The 21,004-nt window shown below is 39.8% G+C and overlaps 1 protein-coding gene across 1 annotated transcript in view; it reads left to right on the top strand.

The window, feature by feature from the left end:
- The window catches only part of DNAH5 (dynein axonemal heavy chain 5), a 153,791-nt gene that overhangs the window by 119,189 nt on the left and 13,598 nt on the right, over nt 1-21,004 (top strand). The window contains exons 65-72 of the mRNA XM_016217304.2: nt 362-544; nt 6,902-7,145; nt 8,341-8,455; nt 8,947-9,137; nt 12,747-12,868; nt 14,613-14,762; nt 16,672-16,917; nt 20,259-20,478. Coding sequence (XP_016072790.2) covers nt 362-544; nt 6,902-7,145; nt 8,341-8,455; nt 8,947-9,137; nt 12,747-12,868; nt 14,613-14,762; nt 16,672-16,917; nt 20,259-20,478 — 1,471 coding nt within the window. The remainder of the gene's footprint in view (nt 1-361; nt 545-6,901; nt 7,146-8,340; nt 8,456-8,946; nt 9,138-12,746; nt 12,869-14,612; nt 14,763-16,671; nt 16,918-20,258; nt 20,479-21,004) is intronic.

Here is a 21,004-nt window from a genome sequence, read left to right on the forward strand (position 1 = left end):
TTCCTATCCTTTTAGCACATGTGTGACATCATCAGTCTAGACATCTGAGCCAAATTTTGGGTGGGGAGTCTCACTTCTGCAGTATGATCACAACAGTTTTGGTGATAAATTCTGTATTTGTTGCAAGGTTTATATTGTGAATTTCCTCCCTCCCTCCCTCCCTCCCTCCCTCCCTCCCCCCCCCCCATCCTAGTGGCTTGAAGCCCTGTGAATGCCTGAGGACCATTTCATTTTTAGCATAAATTATCTCCAGGTACATAATTGTTTAAAGCAGTACTTGATCCTGTACAAAAAGACACAGTCAGGTGCATCTCTGTTGTATTACTTTTAACTTTTTTTTTTTTTTTTTTAACTAAAAAAGGTGAAAGTCAGTGACAAGGAAGTAGATGTGATGGATGGTTTCAGACTCTACATTACCACCAAACTGCCCAACCCAGCCTACACCCCTGAAATAAGTGCTCGAACCTCCATCATTGACTTCACTGTCACCATGAAAGGTCTAGAAGACCAGTTACTGGGTAGAGTCATTCTCACAGAGAAGCAGGTGAGTGAAGTACGCCCACCCCCTCTTCTGCATTATGCTGTGGTTCTTTCATTGATGAAAACAATATAATAAAAGTGGTAATAGGACTGAGCTTCCCCCATTTTATTCCTAAATCCAATTATCTACTTAATATATTTCATCTGCATCTCATAAATCACATACATATCATCAATTGACTTTATATAGACAAATGGTGCAACTATGAGAATATCAGTCCTGTTGTCAGCATAATTATTCTGGTTTTATATTATTTTATTTCCTTGAAGAGTTTGTCTTATTGTGAGTTCTAGTCACCTGTGGACTTCTGGCTTTCTAGTACATGTTTAGGTTTTTCTTTCACTTGATTCATTGTTATGCTTTTGGGGTATAAAATTAAAATGCTGTACTCAGAAAATACTCAACATCGTTAGTTCTTATTTGTTATCTAAGAAAGCGGGTGAGTGAATGTTGTGAGAAGATAGTTTCACTGAGCACCCTCTGGAAGCTACTGGCTTAATTATGCTCTGTAAGCATAACTCTAGATCTTTTTTTTTCTTTTTTCTATTTTATGGGGTAACTTTAATGCTCAGTGAAATGTGGCCAATAATTTAGAAACCTCCTTGTTGTAAGTCAGCATTTTTCTAGGGAACACGGGAGTGTTAGGCAGAGAAATCTAGAGGATTTTAATAGGGCTGCTTTGGTGAAACTGGATGGGCTCTGAAAGTTGCTATTGATTTTCTTCTGGATCCAATAGCAATGAGGAGTTTAGTTTTCTTTATGGCATCTTCTACACTGACCTAAAGATTTACTTAGGTTAAACTGGCAAAATTTTTAGACTCCGTCCTTCCAATCACATTTACCTTTTTTGTCTGTCCTATCATGCTTGAGCCCTTCCTTAAATAAAATATCAGGAAATAAAAAATGGCAGGAATGAATGCTGGAACATCTGCCACAGACTAGCTATCAAAGTGATGACACCTTCAAAATATGTACTTGCGCCCGGCCAGCGTGGCTCAGTGGTTGAGCATCGACCTATGAAATCCAGGAGATCGTGGTTCGATTCCCGGTCAGGGCACATTCCCCGGGTTGCGGGTTCGATCCCGGGTGTGGGGCATGCAGGAGGCAGCCGAGCAGTGACTCTCTCATCACTGATGTTTCTCTCTCTCCCTTTCCCTTCCTCTCTCTGAAGTCAGTAAAAACATACTTAAAAAAAAAAAAAAAAAGATATATTTAAAAAAAAACAAAACAAAAAAGCCCCCAAAATATGTACTTGTTCATTTTTGGAGTCTCACTGAGGAAGGTCTGCGCTGCGAGGAAGCCCTGGGAGTCTTGATCGACAGCATGTGATGCTGTCGTCGGGGCAGGCCCCAGATGACGGGGTGTCTTAGGCCCTGCTCTCACCTGTGGCGCTGCCTCGGGGAGGTTAGGGGCTCTGATGGCAGCTTGAATAATATCCTTGCCCTTGGTTTTCTTTCTCTTCAGCTGAGATGAATAGAGTCTCCTTAGAGAAATAATTTGGCCTGACAGATTGTGGTTGCCACAAAGCAAAACAGCACCAGCCCTGGGCCGTAAACGTGGCGGCAGAGGTTTGAGATGAAGCAGGGAGCGCTTTAAGCTCTTTGAAAAAAGGCTTCAAACAGCTTTTGAAAAGCCAATATGGGTCCCGGGCCCGGCTTTTTCTTTCTTCCTGGGAGAGTTGAATGTCTTGAGAAATTACTTCTTTACTGTCATCTCGTTATCAGAATCCATTCCAGTCACGCAGTAAATGACTCTCCCGAAGAGTGTGGTCGGAGTAACGTGACACTCACTCCCTCTAATGGTGGAGGGTCTCACCCTGAACCGCATTGTGATACAACAGGTGACCTGTATTTTCTTCTCCCTAAAGCAGAGTCTCCCTCCTGCTGGACTGAATTTTGGTGGATTTTCAGTAGCGTCTGTTCTGCCAGCAGCGTGTTATTTTGCAGCTTCTGTTCTCACTGTATCCCCGAGTCTGCTGCCATGGCCGCGTCCCTCCAGTCTGGGTGGTGGCAGAGGCTCTGAGGTGGCCCCTGGTGCTGGCAGGGCATTTCCTATAATCTGGTGGCTCAGTTGAGAAGAGCCTATGTCTGTGCCGTGTGGACACAATATAAAAAGTTCTTTTAGGTTTAAATTGTTCCTTTGACTTCATTGATAATGTAGTCTCTCTGTGATTACTTTCAGGTGATTATAAATATCAATATAAAATATCAATATAAAATGTTAGAGAGTCAAGGAGGGTATTGGGAGCTAGGAAGATCCCACTGATGGGAGGTTGACGTTGGAAAGCAGCTAAGACAATCCCTTGAGTGTGGGGCTGAAACAAATGCTGAGCATCTTCAGCTGGTATGAGTTGTGCCTTCACTGGTCTGTAGATTCTTGTGAAAGGTGGCTTGGAACTGTAGCTTACGATGCAAAGGAAAGACCATTCTTTGATTCCATGATTTCACCAGCTTCCCAGTGTTGCAGGAACACTGGCAGTGCGGAGCCTTCTCACATGGGACCTGGTCTCAGGAATGCTCAGCTGTACAGCCTGCTGGACCCGCAGGTTTATTTGCCTTAGAAACAAATGGAAATCTCAGAGCATATGAATGCAGACTTTTGAACCAACTTTACACTTTTCTGTGTGTTTCAAGGCAGTCATTTTAAATGTGTGAGCTGTTTAAGTTCACATCAAGGCCATATTCAATTGTTGACCTGATTGATGTACCTGTGAGTAGATTTGGATAGCCTTCTGTTGTCACCGGAAGGTGATGTATTGGGACCATTTTAAGCAGGCTGCAAACCAGTAGCCCTCCAGCAACTTTCCTTTAAAGAAAACCCAACCTCTTAGGCTCACTCTGACCTTGATCTTGGAGAAAAAATCAGAAACTCAAAGAGAGCTCTGTAGTATTAGGAGAAAAATACTAATATCAATTAACAGCTTCTACTGGTCACGCAATACAAAGCCTCAGGGGTAATTATAGTTTAGAATTCCGGATGAGCAGACAGGTGGATGATTTATTTCCTTTGGAGGTAGAGGAAACTGAACCTGGTGGAGCTGATATGGGAAGTAATTTAATAAAGACACTAAACAGACATTGTTATCACTAGCTCACTGGTGGTAGAGAAAAAAAATTAATCTGTTTCTGAGTTCTGTTGTTTAATCTTTCTATTTCAATTACCAGTGTGAGGTACAGAAGAGAAAGAATCTTTGGGAATGAAAGTCTGGCTGATACCTTAGAAATGAGAACTCTGAAAGGCTGTCATCTATTTTCTTTTATTGATTTCAAAACTTTGGTTACAGATGTTGTTTATGTACACAAAGAATTTTAGTTTTCATTTGCATCTTTGTTGAGCTGCTTAATGTTTTTGATCATTTAATTAATAAATAGTATGTTCCCTGAAATTGTGCTGAATCGCTGCTGTGCTCTCTTATTCACTTTGGGGATACTTTTCACATTTTCACAGTTTATATAAAAATTTTACATTGTAAACTTAGGATATAGACTACAGAGCACAAATGTTTACTGCTCTGTGTGTGTAAGAGATAATCCCTTTTGAGGGAAGGTGCTTTAATTAAAGACAAAATTATTTTGATTAATTTTGCTCCTTCATATTAATTAGATAAAGAACTATCTTTTTATATATTGGTGGACCTAAAGTTGTAATCAACAGAAATAAGTTTAAATAAGTCATACAATTTAAAATATGCCTCAAACCTTATCCCAAAGTAGGTTTTCTATTTTTAAATCTTGAATGAAAAGCAAGCAGCAGCAATTGTTCTATTTTCTTTCAAAGATAACTTTCTTTTTCCCACAACCATTGTATGTTCTAGTGTTTGGCCACTTTTGTACCATGTAATATATACTTCGCTTTTGTAACCCCAAATATTACTTGAAATTGTACTTTTCCTTTAGAGTATATATTATTCATCAGTTTCAAACTTTGAGGGAAATGTACTGCTTAGCTTTATTTCAAACCTTTGGCAATATAATTTTTCAAACTACTCATTTCTAAATAAACATTATAAAAAGATTTACTTAAATAATGTTAACAGTGGCATTAAATTGACCACACAATCTCAATAATATTCAAGCTTTTACTTACTACTTTTTAAATCAGTAATGGAATATTTTGCCCCTCCTTGTATGCATTATTAATAACTGTTTATTTTATTAATAATGGTTTTTAAAGCAACGTGGAGACATAATTTTGGTCTTGATCCCATAGTGCAGAAGTGGAGATGAGACTGGAAATGTAGGTGATGACAGGTTTTGCAAACTGTGTTGAGAATTTGGGCCCTTTCCAAATAGCTGAGGGAGACCCCTGAATGACTAGGAGCAGAAAAGGGTGATGCAGGGAGACCAAGTGTGTCAGAGTGTCCATCAAGGAATAATTAATGACCTCGTTAGGGCAGGGGCTATGTAACTGGGGAAGAATGGACAGAAGAAAAATTGTCCTGCAGGAAAAGACTCAGGAAGACTTGGTGCCGTTTTGGGGTTTGACAGCCCTTGCTCTCCTTCGCAGCGGGCACAAAAGCACGTATCCATAGCAATGGTGCAAGATGAGAAAGTTCTCCACTCTTACCATCTCCTTTCAGCTGCATCATTATGCTTTATGATGATATGTGAAATCTAAAGTATGATTTCTTTGGTGCCAACTTATGATTTTATTTTTCAAATTACTCATTTCTAAATAGACATTATAATCCTTCTGAAAATCCATGGGGGAAATGAATCAAGGGAGGGGACAGAATGGAAGAGACACATTCTGAGCAGCTGCCATGATCCAGTTGATGTTTGAGCTGCTTTAATAGGAATATCCTCACAATCGCCCTCTGGGCTGTCTTTATGCCCATCTTGCAGATGAAGAAACTGAGGCTTATAGATGTGTGTACCATGGCCAAAGTCATGTAGTTAATAAATCCTGGGAGCTTGGATTCAAACATGTCTTTCTGATGTCAAAGCCATCACTCTTCCCCCTGCTCTGTTCCTTCTCTTACCTCTTCAGGTGAGGACTTTCATAAAGCTCACCTTTCGGAACTCAGAAATGATAATGCCAGCATGTGAAATTTAGGATTACGGCAATAAAAAACAATTGAAGTTTTTCCCTTTAATTTTATTACCACTGTATTTCCTAGTGTAACCATAGTGTGAGTGTTTTTATTATATGCAGCTGCTTTTGGAAAGAAATTTTCCAGTAGTTTTTAAATGTCACTTGTTTGTATTAATTTCTACATTACCTCAAATTTGAGATTCTTATCTAGTGACTAAATGAATTAAAATAACTGCTTAGGAAGCTTCTAAATATAACCAAATAACAGATGGAAACAAAGATAATAAGAGCAGGTTTTGCTTGAGTTGCCACATCTCAAAGAATTAAGAATTGATGTAAGTTCAGAGATTCTGTTTTGCTGAAAGAGGGAATTTTCTAGAATGTTCCCAGACCTGACTCATTGTGCTCAGACCTTGAGTTGGGGACCTGGTAGGGTCCTGCCCACCATAACTGTTCAGTCAGTGAGTGAGTGACTAGAATAGAAAGCAGAGGCCAGTGGTCTTTGCTCTTTGCCTTAATGCAATTGTATTACCATAACCTTTATTTTAACATCATGGTTTTTCAGTTACAGAGAATTTTCATGTCTGTGCTTCTGGTACCAAGACATGGCTAGATTTTTACATACTTTTCACTCATTGTTTCATTTCTGGTTCTTTTATTAGCTTCAGCATTAGAGTCTCTCCTATAACAATTCGACTTTCACATACAGTTTGACTTGTGGCCAGAAGCGTGTCTTCTCTGCTGTCCCCCAGCCTCTGGCTTCTTGCTTCCCCTGGCTTGTCCAGTGTCCTGGCTGTTTTCTCCTTCCCCCGTTCCCCAGCCCCATCTTTAATCATCGCCTGATGTCATCCTCTCCCTAGCTGCCTGTGATGGTCTTTCAGGGAAGATACAGGTCTCCTCCTGGAGAAAATAGCACCTTTTCAGCAAAGGTTTTTTCAATTTAAATGTTCCTGCAGAAATTAATGTATTTAATCCGAGACATATGTATTTGTCTCCAAATACATTTCAATATATTTTCAAATTTATGTCACCTTCAAAACAAGCTTAAGTGCAATCACAAAGTCACTTAGAAATTATTTGACTTTAGGAAAAGAAATAGTTGGTAAAGGAGATATTGGTAATATTTTTAGCAAATTTCACATCACCACCAATTCTTCTTTCCTGCATTAATTCTGCTCCTCTCACTTTGATGTCCGTGCTGTCTGCAGTCAAATGTGATAACTGCAGTACTGGAGCTTGAGGGTAATCCTGTAGGTCAACATTGTAAGGAATGGCCAAACAGTAGTTGTTAATTAAGGAAGAAAACACATTTATGCAAATTAACAGGAGTTGGAGAAAGAAAGAACTCATCTTATGGAGGATGTAACTGCAAACAGAAGAAGAATGAAGGAGCTGGAAGATAATTTGCTTTACCGGCTGACCAGCACCCAGGGGTCCCTGGTGGAAGACGAGAGCCTCATTGTCGTGCTGGGTAACACAAAAAAGACGGCCGAAGAGGTGACACAGAAGCTGGAAATTTCAGCAGAGACAGAAATTCAAATTAACTCAGCCCGAGAGGAATACAGACCTGGTGAGTCTGGTAGTGAGCTGATGTCACGGGGATGTGAAGAGGGAAATAAATGAGAATTAGAAAACTTGAAGGAAGTAAGGATGCTATGCCAATGACTGTGTGAAGTGGGGTGGCCATGTATGTTTTGTGGCATTTCTATTCAGTAAAATTGAGATGAAAATATTTTATAGTGACTGTTTTTTAAAACAGTCAATATCTTTATTGATTTCAGAGAGAGGAAGGGAGAGGGAGAGAGAGAGAAACATCAATGATGAGAGAGTCATTGATCTGGGGATCGATCCCACAACCCTGGCGTGTGCCCTGACCCAGAATTGAACTGCGATCTCCTGGATCCTAGGTCAATGCTCAACCGCTGAGCCACGCCCGGCCGAGTGACATTAATTTTCTAGGCGCTTATAATTCGTGTTAGTTGGCAAATGTTTTAAAGTTCCTATGAACTTATTTTTAAACTAGAAAGGAAAGGGAGAATTTTAAAAGAATATCTGACTACAAGTTAGTGAAATCTGAGGAATTAATGCATACATTTTGGTCTGTTCACTAGTTGTTTATCATTTGGCAACAAGAAGCTAGTGTTTTGCTTGAATCTTTGTATTAGGAAGGTAGTTCTCTCTTATCATGAGAGCTTTTCAGTCTTGTCCACCAATTTGAAAATTGGGGTTGCTCATTGGTTACTAGAAGAACCTGCTAAAATAATTCTATTTCCTTTAGTAAGTTATCATTCCTCCTGGAAGAGTAATCAAAACAGTATCTTCTACTAGTGGAGTGTCAGGTGCATCCTCCTTTCGATGCCTTGTTTTGCCAGCTTGAGGCCAAGGTTGGGCACAGCTTCTTCATGGCTCTTAAGAATGAGGTCCTTCCAGTGCCTACACAGCCTGCTGAGTGTTCAAACCTTTGATATCCCTTCAGTTGTATTTTCTACCTATAAAGAAACAGTAAAAGGTATTTATAAGGGATCTGGAAATTCTAAAATGGAAAGTACCATTTGATAAATACAAATAGCGAACTACTTAAAGCCCATAAGTAAGAATTAAATACATAGGATGAGCATCGCCCTAGACTCTCATCGCTGATGCATAGTCATTGATAAGGCATAAAAATAAACCTGTTGTTTTCCTGTAGAATTGAGGCTGATCAGTGCCTGGGTCATTTATTTTCCACTCTGATGGCTCATGTAATCTCACTCTCGGTCTTTCAGTGGCTACACGGGGCAGCATCCTGTACTTTCTCATCACTGAGATGCGCTTGGTTAACGAGATGTATCAGACTTCACTCCGCCAGTTTCTCGGCTTGTTTGACCTTTCCTTAGCCAGGTGCGTTTGTGCTTGGGAAGCCAAGCTGAATTCTCTATCTGTGGGCTAGAGTGATGACTTTACATTTATAACTTCCTTTACCTTTGTTGAGTCTTATTTTAAAAAAAAATCCAAGATTAGCGCAATTACTAGTGTGTTAACAAATCAGTCTCATGTGTCATTGTATGCTCAGAGAAAGCTCCACCAACTATTCATCCATTGATCGATTCCTGTGGTTTTATGTGTTTCTGTTAAACAAGAAAATTCCCAAGACATTGTTCTGAGTGATAATGCCCGGCGGGTAAAATTGATTTAGACCACGTTGTGGACTCTGTTACGTTATTTCATGTTGAGAGAATGTTTGTTATTTTAGATTTAGAAGTCTTACCCTTGATGTGTACAAAATAAGAATTGGTCCTCCAAAGTTACTAATTCTCCATTCAAGACATTGTTTTTATGGGTGATTGAAAAGGGCAGGGGGCTAAGTCTGATTTCAATGTTCTCTGCTCCAGGTCTGTCAAGAGCCCAATAACCAGCAAGAGAATTGCTAATATCATTGAACACATGACCTATGAGGTCTATAAGTATGCTGCCCGGGGCTTGTACGAGGAGCACAAGCTCCTGTTCACCCTGCTGCTTACCCTGAAGATTGACATCCAGAGGAACCGGGTCAAGCATGAGGAGTTTCTCACCCTTATTAAAGGTCAGTATAACACGGAAAGTGTTGTACACAGGCACAGGTGCAGGTGCAGGAATGGTTGTGAAGGTCCTGTGCAGTATTTTCTTCTAGTTGTAACAGTTTCTTTGCATTTTATTGAAGATTGCATTTATGTGAGATATTTTATTTCTTCATTTATTGCATGACTATTTGTTTAGAACCCACTCTGTGCTGGGGCACAGAATAGGCACTTGGAACACATCAGTGAACAAAAAGAAGAATCTTACTTTTGTAGAGCTTATATATTTTTTGGGTGGGTGCTACAGAAAAAAAAAATTAAAATAATAAATTATGTAGTATGCGAAAAGCTGGTAAGCACAATGGAAAAAACAGCTGGATAAAGGGTGCGTGGGGTAGGGGAGGTTTAAAATTTTTAAATAGGATATGTAATGGGATCTCTCATGGGGTAGGCTTTCCTGAGAGATGGACAGGTGTGCAAAGGCCTGAAGGAGCACGGAGCACTGGCCCTGGGGACATTAAAGGAAGAGTGTTGAAGGAAGAGGAGCTGGCATCACGGCTCCAGTGGAAGCAGGAGTGTGACGGAGGGAAAGCAAAGCAAGTAGGGTGGCTGGAGTGGGTGCGTGAAGCGACCGTGCAGCTCGGCCTGTGGACACTGAAGCATCACTCATAGACAGGTTCCCTGTGAAACTGGAACAAGACAGCCCAGTGGAAGGATGGGAAACATAAATTTGCTATCACATTCTTGAATGTCGGGACAACAACTATTTAAAGTGACTGTGGAAATGATGGTGGGGTCTAAATGGTTGTATTTACTATACTTTTATAAGCAAAGCCTTTAAAGATAGGACACAATTTTATCTGGGGGGTGGGAGGGAATTTCATGACTTCACCCGGAGAGTAGATTTGCAGAGGAGCTTGAAGAGGACCCCAGTGGGGGCAGTAAGGAGGTGTGTAGGTCTGAGGGTTGTGTAGGTCCATAGTCATACTGATATATATAGAGATATATATATATATAGATAGATAGACAGATAGATAGATAGATACCTATATATATATCTGTATACACACACACACAAATGCATATTCATGTTCATATACATATGCATATCCATCTTATAGTAGCAACAAAGACCCATTCCATTAGACTTGAGCTTAGGAATGTATGATTTATGGACGATTCCCTCTCTCTCTCTCTCTCTCTCTCTCTAATTTGTAGTCTCTTGTACCCTCACTTGCTCCTTAGGTTTCTTTATTTTCTAAGTTTCCTAAAGCCGAGCATGTAGAAGATGAGTGATCTGGAGAGACACCACCTTCGATAGATATGTATCATATATTACTGATTTCTGGTCCTCCAGCTGACTGAGCTTTCCTAGGGGAAGGTTGTTCCTGATATACTCAATTCAGGCATGAGATGCATTTCCCCATGAAGATGACATTGAGCATAGCTGATCCTGGTCTGGTTGGGATACTGTGTGGCATGATGTTAACCGATGTGGGGTTTAGAGTTAGGAAGACTCTAGGGGACAATACTGGTTTGCCACCTTCTTGATGAGTGGTCTTGAGCTGGTTATTTAACCTTTCAAGCTTCAGCCTCCCCAACTATAAAACAATGATGCCCATATCCACAGAATAAGATTATTCAGAATCAAACAACTTGGCACATAGCATACGCTCAGCAAATGATAGGCATTTCTACATTATTTTCCGTATTTTAGTTTATTTTAATTAGTGTGAAGCTTGCAGGGGTTGGACAGCTTTTTGTGGGCCTTTGCCATTCATCCACTCTCTGTGATACTGCTTATGACACGGAGTTACGGAAGATTGCCCTTTGCTAGTCATGCTGGTGAGAGCTACCTGATGACATGGCCTCTTTCTGTAAGGACTTTAAAATTACTCATTTGAAAATGTTATTTAGATAGCAACAGCATTTTGATACTGTTCTTTAAATTTATTCACCTCTAAGATGGGAAAGGATGAGCCTAGATGACTTTCTAAGTCTGCCTTATCTCTGCCGCTTCTGATTGTGTGGTATAACTTGTATAAGTCTTTCATTATAAGCATGTATCATTTTTACAAAGTATAATGGTAAAAATTTAAACTTACTTATCCCAAAGCAAGGGTTTGAAGAATGAAGGGAATGGTATAATTCCTTATCATCTTGAGAACTTAATTTGAATTGTCCCATCTCAGTTGTTTATTCTATTTAATCTGGTGCCATATTATCCAGGAATATGTCCCTCCCACCCCCTGCCCATTAAAGTCATTCTTTGTGGCCCATTGTACACTTTTGAGCAGGGAAGATATTCATGACACGGTTAACTTGTATTAAACAGTGAATAATGCCTTGGCTGCAAGGAATGCCCTTTCTTTTCCGTGAATTACTTCTCCCAAACCCTCTGGTAAATGCCTTATTCTTTTCGTTTGTTGGAAGATGGACAGTTTTCATGGAAATTGGTGTGATGTTTTTTAACATAAAAGCATTGTCCTTAGGTCTTTAACTGCTCACTGATGTTAAAACAATCCGTTTCGATTTTATGAGCTTATCTTTTCTTTGGAATGGCTTCAAGGCCACACTTACCTTGTTGAAAATATACTAAGATGAATTTGGCAAAAGAGAGCAATTTAGTTGGGTACATGGTGCCTGGATAAAGTAGAGAATGGCTCAATAAATATCTTAAAAGTAATTATTTGTTTATGGCCTACTCTGTTCACAGAATTATTTTAAAGGTAGCCAAATGCATTGGTTATATCCTTTTAAGAGTTATGCTTAGAGTATATTTTCCCTGAAACGCTTTAATAGAGGTTATTTATTAAACAGTATATTTTAAATCATAGAAGACTCACTAACTCTTTCTTTTACTTAAAATATGATTGCCCACACATATAGTTTTTCTGAGATGTGTCACAATAACATTTTTTAAGGTTTCATTTGTTTTATGATGCTGTGAGAGTTACAAGAGTTACATGGGCTTAGGTAAATCATCAGCAAAGAGATAGGAGTCAGTACCCAATGGAAATGCTTGTTGTGGTTAGATTGGCCAAACACAAATGATACAGCACAGGGCCCTAGGGGTATTCTCAAAATGGATGTAAATAATATACTGATTCATAGAAGACAACATTTCAAACACATGTAGTGCTACTGACATTTCTAGATAAATTCTCTCCTTAAAATGAGCTTGTGCCATCATTGGGTAGTTCTTAATATTGACAAGAACTGCTCATTTTGTGAGCCTCGGCTTTGTCCTTGATCCTGTTTTGTGTGCTTTACACATATGTTTTCTGTCATTATCACGACACCCAGGGTCCATTATTTCCATTTTATATATTTGAAAGTAAGGCCCAGACAGGTTAGCTGGCTTGTTCCAGATCTTGGCCAGCTGGAGCTAGGACAGAATCCAGCATCTGCCTGGCTCCAAAGTTATATCACTGAATCTTAAATGGGTTTTTGTGAAATCATCTATTCTTTCATTAAATTTTAAATCTTGTTCATCACTATGATTTATATTTCTGAGCTTAAAAATGTCAAGGCAGTAAAATAATTGAAATTAAAATAGTTTAAGCAAAAGTTTTTATAGATTGTTTTATAATAAAGAAGGAAAGTCTGGAAATGTCATTTGTTTAATTTTAAAGGTGGTGCCTCATTGGACCTTAAAGCTTGTCCTCCTAAACCATCTAAGTGGATCCTGGACATGACCTGGCTGAACTTGGTGGAACTCAGCAAACTGAGAGAGTTTTCAGATATCCTTGATCAGGTAACCTGTGCTTCGAATAAACTTAGGATAATGTCGCAGTGAGCAGCTTCCTAATTTATCACCAGCTACAATATTCATGGAAGAGAGAGATTTCTTAATATTCACAGTCTTCAGATGTATGGCCTGGGTCTGACCTTCCTCACAGCTCACTTGCACTCTGATAAAGCATCCGCCACCCATTGCAGTCTGGTCTTGTGGTAAGAAATTGTTTGCCCAGGAAGTGTAACTAATGCTGTCCTGCGCCATGTGTCAGTATCATCAATTGGAGATCCACAAGTAGAGAAACTGATAGATTCAATTAGGTGCAATAATTAGGTATACTTAAGTGGTTTTGCCTTCTTTCTAGAGATTAAATATGAAAAGAAATATGAGCAGCCTGCCTCTCGATGCTAAATAGTCTCACCCTTCTTCCTCTGCCTCTCCTGTTATATTGCCTTAGCTAGGCATCCGGGCAGACACTTGGCCTCTTCTCTTTAGAAGTTACCGTCCTTTCATCATCAGCCAGTTGCTGATGAATTGTGTATATATTGGGATCGTGGAAGTTGAGTATAGAGAACTGAATTGGGACAGGCCAGGAGACAGGTTTTTGAAAATTAGATGACCAGAGAGAAATCACATTGACAGCAAACTGGCTTTATTCAGCTCTAAGTTGAGGACTTAAAAAAAATTTTTTTTTTAACCAGAAAATTTCCTAAGCTTCTTTTTTGACTTTCCCAGTTTAAATTGACCAGAAGCTTAAGTTCTGTTATGTTTTTATGTCTTGGCTTACAACTGATGATTATAATGAATTAGGATACTAACCATTCTTTTGGGTTAAATAACTGTCATTTGGGAGACTTTAATGCACTCTAGCTTGTTCCCCCACAGGATGACTCCTAGTGACCTTACCTGGACATGGCAGTTGTTACCTTCTGGAGATTATATTTTATACCTGGAATTTATCCACATTATATAGTCTTCCATGACTTCTATTTTTTATTTATACATGATACTTTCTAAATACGAACCTGGAAGGTTTCTTTTTTTAAAATTAGACCACTAAGAAATAACATTTGGTATTTAATCAAAGCGAATATACCAGAGAACATAAGATTATGTTTATTTGTAGATGTTGTTTATTCTGTTTTTGAGATGCTAGCTTATGCAATGTTCTTCTTTCTTTGATTTTTTTTTAAGCATCAAAGGATAACGGACTGTGTTCTTTTCCTCCTTATCAGTTGCCTAAAGGAAGCTAGTGTCTATTTATTTGATATTAAATGGTATATTTCTAATTACTCTAATTAATAGTGTATTGGCCAAAAAACTTCATTCAATTAAAAAAAATGTATTAAATACCTTTTTTTTTTTTTTTGGTTCCTAGAGTGGCCCTGGGAAATGAGGAAACATAAATGAATGAAACTTGGTTCTTCATCATGAGAAGATTTCATAGAGCAAATCAGATTTCCTTAAAATAATGAAAATGAGTTTCCATTGATTTCTTTACCACAAAGGCATAAAAAAAAATGAAACAACCCAGGACTGTGTACTTCGGAAGCTAGCTGTAGGCTGGTGTTAAGACAGAGTGACGTTAGAGCAAATTGCATTTGATTGTTAATTTTCAAACTTTTGGGCACTAGAATATATATAAAATCAAGGGATATCTTTCACACATGTCTGGAATGGCCAGGGAATTCAGTGAAACATATCTGTGACCTATAAGATTTTTCCATGGTGTGACACATTTCTTATCTCCTTGTATTTTCAGATATCCAGACATGAGAAAATGTGGAAAATTTGGTTTGATAAGGAAAACCCCGAGGAGGAACCTCTTCCAAATGCCTATGATAAATCTCTTGACTGCTTTAGACGCCTTCTTCTTATTAGATCCTGGTGTCCTGACAGAACCATTGCCCAGGTGAAAAGTCCCAATTAAAAAAAAAAAAAAATCAAAGAATATTTTTAAGGAGAATGTCTTTTTCAAGTTAAAGACATTTAAAATAAATGTTAATCTCAATGAAAATTTTTTGTAGGCTTCCATATGTTTTTATAGCAATAGAATATAAAAGTGGAAAAGTCAACAGCAAGTAAATGCACCGAGGTGTACACTTAGGCTAAGCAACTTAATAACCTTCTTTGGCCCAAATGGTCCAGCAAGAGTGAATGTTTTTAAGGTTAGCATATAGGTATAACATAAAGGTAATGTCATATTCTTCTGTATCATTTTTATGTTAACTCAAAAATGACATAGCTGCTCTGTTTTGCTAGTAGTAAAACAATGTCCCCTAAGTAGGAATAATGTGAAGTTTTAGGGAGGAGAGAGACTAGCGGGCAAGCTCAGCATTCCCAAACCTGTAGCCGCTTCCCCAGAAAGTGTTACAACTCTCCATGCAAGGAAGGAAGTTGGCCTAAAATTTTTTAAATTGTATATATTTTACATATGGTTTAAATGTGAATCCTACCTCCAAAAGATCCGTCTTTTTAAAGACCTTTAATCTGTTGTCCTGCCACTGTGGAAATTTACTCACTAGAAAGACTCATCGTGTTTTGCCTTCAGGATTAAAAGGTGAGCGCTGCTATTCAGCACAGGTTGATTCAAGGGCTCCTCCAAGTAGGACGAATGGGTGGCGACAGGCAGGGTTTGTAATAGGATGTAGGAAACGGTCCCCTTCACTCTCCAGAGGGAGTGTTAAAACTTACGGAGTAACCATCTCCACGCCCGCTTAGGTACTGTGCCATAATGAAACAACGAGATTTGATGGTTTATTGAGAAAAGAAAAAGGAATTTTCCAACTCAGGACACTGAGGTCACACTTCCTTCAGCTGTTCTTCTCAACTTCATTACTTTTATTCTGCCCAAATGAATTGTCAAACAGTTGCCTTATTTAAGGGCAGTGTAGAAGGTTCAAGTAGTTCCTTTCTCTCTCTCTTTTTCCTTCCATTTTATGATTTTTATTTTTTTCATATAACACTTTATTTAGCTGAAATTTAAGTCTTCCATGCTCCTTTGTACCTGCATCCTGGCTTCTGACATCCAGAGACTGATGACAGCCATGATTCCTAACTGGTCTCCTATAGTCATTCTTGTTTACTCTAGTCCATCCTGCATATTCTAGAAGAAATGGAAATATGATTATGCCCTTGCCTTAGTGACTTCCCATGGCCCTTATGGGAACACACAAGTCTTAAACCAGGTCTAGAAGTTCCCTCTGGAAAAATGTTCTCTCCTCCAAAGTTTATATTCTTGGATTAGATTCCTTTTGTGATAGTAAATCAGATACCTTTTTGGGAAGCATAATAGAAGATCTACAGTGTAGACATATTCAATCCCCATTCCCCATAGGCAGCGCCAGGCTTCTCAGCATTTTGTCGGAGTATAACTGCTCACATCAAGGAATATTCAGTTGCCTTGTTGTAAAAATGATGCCGTGTTAGAGTTTTAATTTTCTCATATGTAAAAGGGACAGTAAAATCTATCCAGGATGATTGGAATAATTTTAACCAAAATAGCGTATTTAATAATAATAATGAAGTTAATAATGATTGCATATCAACCTGAAAACATACAAAGAGTTTTTTGGTGGAGTTGCTAATGCTCAAATTCCTGCTGCTTTATAAGGTAATTTGAGGTTAAAATAGATGTGGAGGGATGTCAGCAGTAAAAGAAGATTACCAAATGAAAAAATGTAAAATATAGAATTTAACTGGCAGGGTCACTGTGGACATCACTGTGATAATCTACACAAATAAATTTTGGAAACCACCCTGCATTGTACACGTGAAGGAGTTAGAACTAGTTTTGGTGACTCGTGTACTGTGTTTGGCAGGCCCGCAAGTACATCATGGACTCCATGGGAGAAAACTATGCCGAAGGGGTCGTCCTGGACTTGGAAAAGACGTGGGAAGAATCTGATCCACGGACACCACTCATCTGTCTCCTGTCTATGGGCTCAGATCCCACAGACTCCATCATCGCCTTGGGGAAGAGATTAAAAATAGAAACCCGTTACGTGTCCATGGGCCAGGGCCAGGAGGTCCATGCTCGCAAGCTCTTGCAGCAGACCATGGCAAACGTGAGGCCAAATGTCTACTTTTGTGTTGTGTTGTTGATATTACAGGCTATAGAGTAACAGTGACAGAAAAGAACATATCACTTGTTAGGAGTTTAAATTTACATACCACATGCAGTTTACTAAATAGTAGAAGTATATTTATTAGAAAAATTTCATGGAAAAACAGATACAATTTTGAACTTTTTCTGCTGAGCCTTGACTTACGGAAAACTTACCAAACTGAACATTTTATTTCCTAACCAGCTTGCATTATGCTAAACCCCACTCCAGATCCCAAACCCTCTGTGGGGTGCACAGCCCTGCCCCCTCTGCTATACACTCCAGCCCCTCCAGCTCTACTCTTAGAATCCTCAACATTCCAGAATCTACAACACCGGTGCCTTTCTTGAGTTCCAGAATGCATAGTGGAGTCCTCCAGGCCTGGCCCAGATCCCACAGGCCAGGAATCTGCCATCACCCTGCAATGGTGCCTGAGGTTCTAGGAAACCTGGCCTGTAGCTTCCCAGGCGGGGCTCCTAAAGCCCTTCGTAGACTGCAAATTCTACAGCATGCAGAGCATGACTCCTCAGGCCTGGCCTGGGAGCCACCAAACGCTGGTAACCACATGATGACCCTGCTAAAGGGACAGTTAAGTCCAGAGTTGGGACAATTTCAAGGACTTAAGTTAACAGGATGCTGAAGCTCCTCCATTTCATTTCTAGAACTTAGCACCAGCATAAGCGCTCATGTGTTTACTGTGGTCTAGCCCTGTCTGGGGTGTCCAGCGCAGCCTGGAGGATTCCTCCACCCCTGCTCCCCTCTCCCTCCACACTTTGGCTAAGCAAGGTAGTGGTGCAGAACTACCTGGCTTCTCGTGCCTCCTGGAGGACACGCAGTCTTAGTTTAGACCCCTTTCTGGCCTTTCTTGGACCAGACCCTACTCTTCTTTCCCTGAGTCTGACTATCCCCCGTATCTCAAGACTCCTTCTGTGCCTTCCAGGGACTCCCCCTGCTGAGGCAGGATGGGCTTCCTTCCCTTTCAGCCCCCAGCCGCCGGGCCCACCATGAAACCACTGGGTTCTAGGTCCCGGCAGCTGAATCTAGAACCTTACCACTGTGCTGCATCTAGAACTGAGCCTGGTCTAGAACTGAGCCCACTGGGTTTTACAACCTCTGTGTTTACCCCGAAGCTGTGCCCTACTCCCAGCTTTGGTGAAACAGAGGGGCCCTTCATGTGGGTTGTGCTATGTTTAATGGCCTTAGTTTGCAGTGGGGAGGGGGAAGGCTGAAGGGGTCTGATTGAAATGTTTCTGGAGATGAAAAAAATTTATCTCTATTTCAGAATCCCATGTCTGGCCTGACATGAGGGCTTGGTAGGCCTTGACCCTGGTCTCTTTCTTTTCTTCCCTCCCTCCTCTCTACTGTCTTTATTCCTCCCTCTGCATGTCCCTGTAGTTAGAATAAGAACACTAATATTAACAAAGCACTCTTGAATTAAAATATATAATTGTGTAATTAATAATAATATAGTTTCAGGCAACTAAATTAGAATTTAAATGGAATATTTTTAGCCTTTATCCATGTTTTGTTTAGTAGTTTAAAGTAAAGTAAAAAGGTATTTATTATTAGCATGACTATAACTTATCAGAGACAATAACTTTTTAGAAGTTTTGTAAGAAAGGTTTGAAGCAATATGACAGAATGAACCAGTTCCCCAATAGCAGCAAACTGAATGATCCGTAAGAATGCAAGACATTTACTGCAGAATGCAGCAATCCAGAGGAGCACCCTGGCTGTGGGATTCTGTGGGTGAACATTGAAGCACCAAAGTTCTCATCTAAGAAGCTTTATATTTCATTTCTTTTTGTTTGGAATCAGTGGACAGTGTCAATTAAATTTTTCAAAGATAAAATGGTTTGTTCAGTACATGCTACATGCTTCTGAAGGAAATATAAAGGACTGTGTCAGATTCCAAAAGGATCGACTATATATGCAGCTACTCAGATTTTAGAGCGAGGGCTTGGTTTGTTTCTTAGAAAGAGAAATAACTCAGGTTACACTAGTCAGAACTAAATGATCCAAAGTTACTGAGTCAAGAAAACAACTCAGGACTATGATTTGGATATTGTAGGTAATATTAGCTAAAATATTCTATAGATGAGATATTCAATCCATTATTACCACATGACCTAAAATATCGCCTGCATTGCTTTATACAAGGAATATTCTTATGCTCAAAGAATAATTTAAGAAAAATATATAACTTAATTTCCCAGACTCTTGCTTAGAATGGTCAATTCCCCAGAGAAGGTTCTTCCATCTTCTAGAGTATATTTGCCCAACCACCAGTATTCTGGGATGTCAGTGGAAGACAGGAGGGGTGGGTCTCAAAATCAGTGGCTAAATTTCACCTGTTTTTAGCAAGGTTCCTATTCCCTTAACTCGCTGATGTCCCCCAGTCCAAATGCAGCCTGTTTGCCTTTTAAAGAAAACCGGCTTTCCTCCTTTCTTTGGGCGGGGCAGGAACATGTCGGGGGCTGGACTTTCAACCTTCTTGTGTTAGCGCATCTTCTTCCCCGACTTCCAGAGGGACCTCTTGACACCTATTCTTGAGTGCTTTGGGAGTTATGTGGTATGGATCAGGTTACATCTCAGCTGTCCCTGGGTGTCGGTTGAGGATTCTGCTTTCTCGAGTTCATGTTAGATGTTCCCGATACTGTCTTCACCCTCACTGATTTTGCCCTTAGAGTTCATGCCTTTAAAAAAGTCCCTTCACTGTAGTTTCCATAGAATTTGGGGAGAGAGTCGAGCTAAATGGACATTTTCAATCAACCATCTTTACTTGCAAGTGCTGTTATCTCTTTTGATACCTCACTTTGGTTATTTTCATGATTCCTACCATTTATTATTACAGTTGGCATGCTGTGTGTGGGACCAATACATGGAACAAGGAAAGATATAGCTGCCTCAGTGAAACATTATTGCATCCTTAGATTTGACCTAGATTAATTTAATGTGGTTAGTGTGCTTTTCTGTTTAATTAAAAAATATATATATATCTTTATTGATTTCAGAGAGAGAGAGGAAGGGAGAGGGAGAGAGAGATAGAAACATCAATGATGAGAGAGTCATTGATCGGCTGCCTCCTGCACGCCCCCTGCTGGGGATCGAGCCCGCAACCCGGGCATGTGCCCTGACTGGGAAACGAACTATGATCTCCTGGATCCTAAGTCGATGCTCAACCACTGAGCCACGCCAGCCGGACTCTGTTAAATTTTAATTAATTTTTAAAGAATGTACTAATTTAAATCTCTGGGCAAAATGCAAAATAACCTAATTTCCATTTGCTGTTGTTGATTCAGGGAGGATGGGCACTTCTGCAGAACTGCCATCTGGGACTCGATTTCATGGATGAGCTCATGGACATGGTTACAGAAACTGAGATGGTACATGATGCCTTCCGCCTTTGGATGACCACTGAGGTTCACAGGCAGTTTCCCATTACACTCCTTCAGATGTCCATTAAGTTCGCCAATGAGCCCCCGCAGGGCCTCCGGGCAGGACTGAAAAGAACATATGGTGGTGAGTGGAGGAATACGTCCAAGTTTATTGGAGTTCTTGTACTTAGATTGTTTTCTTAAATTGTAAAAACAGAATCATCTAGGATATAGTTATAGCAAACAGCACTACTATTTAACATGCTGAGGAGCAGTGGCCCCTTTGTCATGGTCCTTGTGGAATGTTAGGCGGCAGAGCTCAGAATTTCCCACCTTATATTTTTCCTATTTTTCCAGTATTGCTCTACTTTGGCCTGTACTGTTCTCTGCTGCACACTTACCTTTTTATGTTAATATCTAAATTTGATATTTTTGTTATTTATGGTCTTTATGTTCCAACTCTGAAGTAGGACAGCAACCTCTTCCAGGAGGAGAGGCTGAGTTAAGGATATGGCCTGTCTTCATTTCGTGAAGCCACATGTCAGCATGTCAGAATGGTAGCTAAGTTAGAAATCAAACCAAAGCAGCAGAACCCAACCAAGATGCCTTCCATTCAAAACCAGAACCGAGAGTATTCTCTTGGCCATTGCTTCCTCTACTTCATAGTTTCC

The sequence above is a fragment of the Miniopterus natalensis genome, chromosome 3 (genome assembly GCF_054644295.1).
Source record: "Miniopterus natalensis isolate mMinNat1 chromosome 3, mMinNat1.hap1, whole genome shotgun sequence".
NCBI lineage: Eukaryota > Metazoa > Chordata > Mammalia > Chiroptera > Miniopteridae > Miniopterus > Miniopterus natalensis.